At 59.2% G+C, this 6,627-nt stretch overlaps 1 protein-coding gene across 1 annotated transcript in view; it reads right to left on the bottom strand.

Annotated features, from left to right (window-relative positions):
- Positions 1 to 1,984, bottom strand: part of LOC144952035 (uncharacterized) — a 14,764-nt gene extending 12,780 nt beyond the window's left edge. The window contains exons 1-3 of the mRNA XM_078882427.1: positions 1,921 to 1,984; positions 1,331 to 1,696; positions 569 to 708 (exon numbers count right to left, since the gene is read on the bottom strand). Coding sequence (XP_078738553.1) covers positions 569 to 708; positions 1,331 to 1,696; positions 1,921 to 1,984 — 570 coding nt within the window. The remainder of the gene's footprint in view (positions 1 to 568; positions 709 to 1,330; positions 1,697 to 1,920) is intronic.
- Between the last annotated feature and the right edge of the window lie 4,643 nt (positions 1,985 to 6,627).

The raw sequence follows: 6,627 nt of genomic DNA on the forward strand, positions 1-6,627 counted from the left end.
GTGTGTACGAGCGTGTGTGTGTGTACACGCGCGTGTGTGTGTGTGTGTACGAGCGTGTGTGTGTGTACACGAGCGTGTGTGTGTGTGTACACGCGCGTGTGTGTGTGTGTACACGCGCGTGTGTGTGTGTGTGTACGAGCGTGTGCGTGTGTGTGTACACGCGTGTGTGTGTGTGTGTACGAGCGTGTGTGTGTGTGTGTACACGCGTGTGTGTGCGTGTGTGTACGAGCGTGTGTGTGTGTACACGAGCGCGTGTGTGTGTGTGTACGAGCGTGTGTGTGCGTGTGTGTGTACACGAGCGTGTGTGTGTGTGTGTGTACGAGCGTGTGTGTGTGTGTACACGAGCGCGTGTGTGTGTGTGTACGAGCGTGTGTGTGCGTGTGTGTGTACACGCGCGTGTGTGTGTGTACACGCGCGTGTGCGTGTGTACACGCGCGTGTGCGTGTGTGTGTGTACACGTGTGTGTGTGTGTGGAAATGAACGTGTACGTGTGTGTGTGTGTGTACACGCGCGTGTGCGTGTGCGTGTGTGTAGACACGTGCGTGTGCGCGCACGTGTGTTCACGTACGTGCGGGTCGTATCCGTGTGGGTAGAGGCCGTTGCAGGTGGCGCTGTCGTAGACGTGGCGGCATTCGTAGCCGCTCAGCTCGGTCAGCTGAGTCTCGTCAACGCAGCCACCGCCGCCAGCGGCACCCCCCACGCCGTTGCCTACGCAGGGAAGACAGAGATCACCCCGCGCCGTCAGCCGCAGTGTCGGGGCAAGCACAGCGTCACAACCCACAGTGTGTCAACCCACAGTGTGACAACCCACAGCTGGTGACAACCCACAGTGTGTCAACCCACAGTGTGTCAACCCACAGCGTGTCAACCCACAGTGTGTCAACCCACAGTGTGACAACCCACAGTGTGTCAACCCACAGTGTGTCAACCCACAGTGTGTCAACCCACAGTGTGTCAACCCACAGTGTGACAACCCACGGCGTGTCAACCCACAGTGTGTCAACCCACAGTGTGTCAACCCACAGTGTGTCAACCCACAGTGTGACAACCCACAGTGTGTCAACCCACAGTGTGTCAACCCACAGTGTGTCAACCCACAGCGTGTCAACGCGTACCGTGTCAACCCACAGCGTGCGTGTCACGTGGTACCCCCCCCCCCCACGTACCGTACCCACGTGGTCCCCCCACCCCCCCCCCCACGTGGTCCCCCCACCCCCCCCCCCACGTGGTCCCCCCACCCCCCCCCCCACGTGGTCCCCCCACCCCCCCCCCCACGTGGTCCCCCCACCCCCCCCCCCCACGTGGTCCCCCCCCCCCCCCCCCCACGTACCGTGTGCCCGCGCGCCGCTGCGAGCCTTCCACCCTCTGAGCGCGACGAAGGCCAGCACGGTGAGCACCATGAGGCCCAGCAGCAGACCCAGCAGCAGGTAGAGCAGGGCGCCTCCCCCAACCGCGGCGCCTCCGCTCCGCTCACCGCCACCACCGCCACCACCGCCACCACCGCCGCCACCACCGCCGCCACCACCACCGCCGCCACCGTTGTCTTTATCGGGAACCGGTGGCGACGGTTTGGCAGATGGCCGCTCGCCGTGGTCCTCCTCCTCTTCGTCGTCGTCATCGTCGTCGTCGTCGTCACGGTGACGGTTGTCGTGGTGATGGTGGTCGCGGTGGGTGGGGGGGCCGCGGGGAGTGGGCCCTTTGGGGTTTGCGGGCGGCTGGGGGTGGGGGGGGGGAGTGTTGAGGTTAAGAGGGGGGGGAGGGGAGGGTGCCAGGCTAGGTGCATGTCGAGGCCACACTGCCTCATTCATTCACTCGCTCCCTCCCTCAATCACCCCCTCAATCACTCCCTCCCTCCGTCATTGAATCAATCGTTGCCTCCTTCACTCACTCCTTCACTCGCTCCTTCGCCCGCTCGCTCACCCTTGGTCTCACAGATCATGACGTTGCTGAACTCGCTCTGGCCCCCGTCATTGTACACCCGCATCTTGATGTCGTACGACGTCTCGGGCAGCAGCGAGTGGATCGTGTGGTGGCGCATCTCGCCTGAGACACGCGGGGAGACACGGAGACACGCGGTGAGACACGCGGGGAGAGACAGAGACACACGGTGAGGCAGAGGGAGACACGGAGGGAGAGACGGAGACACGCGGTGAGACACGGAGGGAGAGACAGAGACACGCGGTGAGACACGGAGGGAGACACGCGGGGAGAGACAGAGACACGCGGTGAGACACGGAGGGAGAGACAGAGACACGCGGTGAGGCAGAGGGAGACACGCGGGGAGAGACAGAGACACACGGGGAGACACGGAGGGAGAGACAGAGACACACGGTGAGACACGGAGGGAGAGACAGAGACACGCGGTGAGGCAGAGGGAGACACGCGGGGAGAGACAGAGACACACGGTGAGACACGGAGGGAGAGACAGAGACACGCGGTGAGGCAGAGGGAGACACGGAGGGAGAGACAGAGACACACGGGGAGACAGAGGTGAGCGTACGTACAAACATGTAGACACAAAGATAAAGATCCCCCGTCTAGCCTTAACAGACTGTTGGGGCAGGTGCTGCTAGCACGCACACACAGACGCACAGATGCACGCACAGACGCGCACACACGCGCACATACGGACGCGCACACGGACGCACCAACACACGCGCGCACACACAGACGCACACACATGGGACGCACACACACAGACACACACACACAGACACACACACACTCGCGCACAAACACGCGCGCACACACAGACGCACACACGGGACGCACACGCGCGCACACAGACGCACACACACACACGCGCGCACACAGACGCACACACACAGACGCACACACACACACACGCGCGTACACACACACGGGACGCACACACACAGACGCGCACACGCGGGACGCACACACACACGCACACACACGGACGCACGCACACAGACGCACACACACACACGCGCACACACACAGACGCACACACACACGGGACGCACTGTCAGCCACGTTCTCAGCGTAGTCGCTGTCGTTGTCACTGTCCGTGGGTCGGTAGAAGATGTAGAAGCCCCGGATCGGAGTGTTGTTGTTCGCTTCCGGCGTGTACTGCAAACAGACAAAGGTCCCCCGTGTCGCCCTTAACAAGTTCAAGTTCATTTATTAGGTATAGAGCCCTGTGAGCCATTCGGCTCTTGAATCGGGTGCAACCGCAACAAACAAAAAACAAAAACACGAACAAAAAACATCACTTGGTTCTTTCGGTAAAGTCATCACGTAGAAGGGAAATAATAAAATAATAAAAATAAAACATAATAAAATAATTCTCACGACGTTTCGGCCACAACGCAATCAGCCGTCCTCAGGTGAAGAACAGGTCTGTCGGAAAGACATTCAGACGCTGTCTTTCCGACAGACCTGTTCTTCACCTGAGGACGGCTGCTTGCGCTGTGGCCGAAACGTCGTGAGAATTGTATTTTATTATGTTGTATTTGTATTATTTTATTATTTCCCTTCTACGTGATGACTTTACCGAAAGAACCAAGAAGATGAATCCCTGCGGTCACGAAAGCTTTCAATCGAAAGTCATCGACATTAAATGTCGTGGGCAAAATCAATTCGGCGTTCGAACGAATCGGGTGTTCGAACGGCCTTCTGGAACGAAAATTGAGTTCGATCTCCCGGGGTGCCACTGTACGCGTTCATTTTTTTCTCTCCATGACAGTCACCGTCCACTTGAGCAGGATCTTGGAGGAGCTCAGCGCGTCCGTGTAGGTGATGTAGGGGCCGGCGACGGGACGCGGGGACGGGCGGTCCGACGCGCCGCCCACGCCGTAGGCTCGCGACGCCGCGCTGCGCGCACTCTCCCCACACGCGTTGCTGGCGGCCACGCGGAAACGGTACGTGGCTCCTACACACACACACACAGGTAAACATACACACAGGTAAACACACACACAGGTAAACATACATACAGACACACACACACTCTCCCCACACGCGTTGCTGGCGGCCACGCGGAAACGGTACGTGGCTCCTACACACACACACACAGGTAAACATACACACAGGTAAACACAGGTAAACATACACACAGGTAAACACACACAGATACACACACACACACAGACACACACGCACTCTCCCCACAGACGTTGCTCGCAGCCACGCGGAAACGGTACATGGCACCTACACACACACATACACACAGACACACACACACAGGTACACACACACACAGACACACACACACAGGTAGACACACACACAGACACACACACACAGGTAGACACACACACAGACACACACACACAGGTAGACACACACACAGACACACACACACACAGGTAGACACACACACAGACACACACGCACTCTCCCCACACGCGTTGCTGGCGGCCACGCGGAAACGGTACGTGGCACCTACACACAGGTACACACACACAGACACACACACACAGGTAGACACACACACAGACACACACACACAGGTAAACACACACACAGGTAAACACACACACAGATAAACACAAACACAGATACACACACACACACAGACACACACAAACACACACACACAGACACACACACACACAGACACACACACACACAGGCACACAGACACACACAAACACACACACACACCCCCCCCCTCGCTCACCCGGCTGCAGCCCCTTGACCTCTACCGAGAGCTTGGAGGGAGGGATCCCCTTGGCGGCCACCGTCCACTCCCCCGCCGCGTGGTGCGGGGGGGGCGGCCCCCACCCCCCCGCCGGGCGCCGGCCCCCCCCCCGCCCGCGTGGTGGGGGGGGGCCCCCCCCCCCGCCCCCCAGCCGCCGGAACTCCACGTGGAACGCGGTGATGGGGGAGCCGCCGTTGGCGCGAGGGATCCACGTCACGTAGGCCGATGAGTCGGAGGCCATCGCCACCGTGGGTCGGTCCGGGGCCTCTGGGACTTGGGGAGGGAGGGGGGGGAGGGGGGGAGATGTTGACTACCTCGCCTGGTACGCAGGAGGTCGTGGGTGTGATCCCAAGGTGGGGAGATGTTGACTACCTCGCCTGGTACGCAGGAGGTCGTGGGTGTGATCCCAAGGTGGGGAGATGTTGACTACCTCGCCTGGTGTACAGGAGGTCGTGGGTGTGATCCCAAGGTGGGGAGATGTTGACTACCTCGCCTGGTGTACAGGAGGTCGTGGGTGTGATCCCAAGGTGGGGAGATGTTGACTACCTCGCCTGGTGTACAGGAGGTCGTGGGTGTGATCCCAAGGTGGGGAGATGTTGACTACCTCGCCTGGTGTACAGGAGGTCGTGGGTTCGATCCCGACCCTGACGCCTGCTGTTGCTGTGTATTTGGAGTGTGCGTGTCTCTCTCTCTCTCTCATCATCATCATCACGGTGGCTAGGAGATGTTAACTACCTCGCCTGGTGTACAGGAGGTCGTGGGTTCGATCTCGACTCAGACGCCTGCTGCTGTATATTTGGAGTTTGCGTGTCTCTCTCTCTCTCATCATCATGGTGGCTAGGAGATGTTAACTACCTCGCCTGGTATGCAGGAGGTCGTGGGTACGATCCCGAACCAGACGCCTGCTGCTGTATATTTGGAGTTTGCGTGTCTCTCATCATCAACATAATCACGGTGGCTAGGAGATGCATGGAGAGGAGTAGAGTGAGATGAGAGGGGAGAGGCAGGAGAGTGCGTGGAGGGGAGTAGAGTGAGATGAGAGGGGAGAGGTAGGAGAGTGCGTAGAGGGGAGTGGAGTGAGATGAGAGGGGAGAGGTAGGAGAGTGCGTGGAGGGGAGTCGAGTGAGATAAGAGGGGAGAGGTAGGAGAGTGCGTGGAGGGGAGTAGAGTGAGATGAGAGTGAAGTGAGATGAGAGGGGAGAGGTAGGAGAGTGCGTGGAGGGGAGTGGAGTGAGATGAGAGGGGAGAGGTAGGAGAGTGCGTGGAGGGGAGTGGAGTGAGATGAAAGGGGAGAGGTAGGAGAGTGCGTGGAGGGGAGTGGAGTGAGATGAGGGGGGGGGTGGGGGGCAGTATTGTCTGGCTCGGGTCAGCGTTGTTGGGTGGGGGTCTCCCCTCACTCGCAACGTGGTAGCATAGGAGTGTCGCAGATGGATGGGTACTCACAATCATCAGGGCGGCAGCAGCCAAGGTGAGAGACACGAGAGACAGGAGAGACAGGAGAGACAGGAGAGAGGGAGGAGAGAGGGAGGAGAGAGGGAGGAGAGAGGGAGGAGAGAGAGGGGGGGCAGTGAACGGGGTGGGGGGGGGGCTCACAGCATCAAGGGAGACGTTACAGCTCGCGTGAAGCCCGTGTGTGTGTACGTGTGTGTATGTGTGAGTGTGTGTGTACGTGTGTGTGTGTACGTGTGTGTGTGTACGTGTGTGTATGTGTGTGTGTACGTGTGTGTGTACGTGTGTACGTGTGTGTGTGTGCGTGTGTGTGTACGTGTACGTGTGTACGTGTGTGTACGTGTGTATGTACGTGTGTGTGTGTGCGTGTGTGTGTACGTGTACGTGTGTACGTGTGTGTACGTGTGTATGTACGTGTGTGTGCGTGTACGTGTGTGTGCGTGTACGTGTGTGTGTACCCGTGTGTGTGTGTGCGTCTACGCGTGTGTATGTACACGGATGTACCTGTGTGT

Source organism: Lampetra fluviatilis, chromosome 65 (genome assembly GCF_964198595.1).
Source record: "Lampetra fluviatilis chromosome 65, kcLamFluv1.1, whole genome shotgun sequence".
Classification (NCBI taxonomy): Eukaryota; Metazoa; Chordata; class Hyperoartia; order Petromyzontiformes; family Petromyzontidae; genus Lampetra; species Lampetra fluviatilis.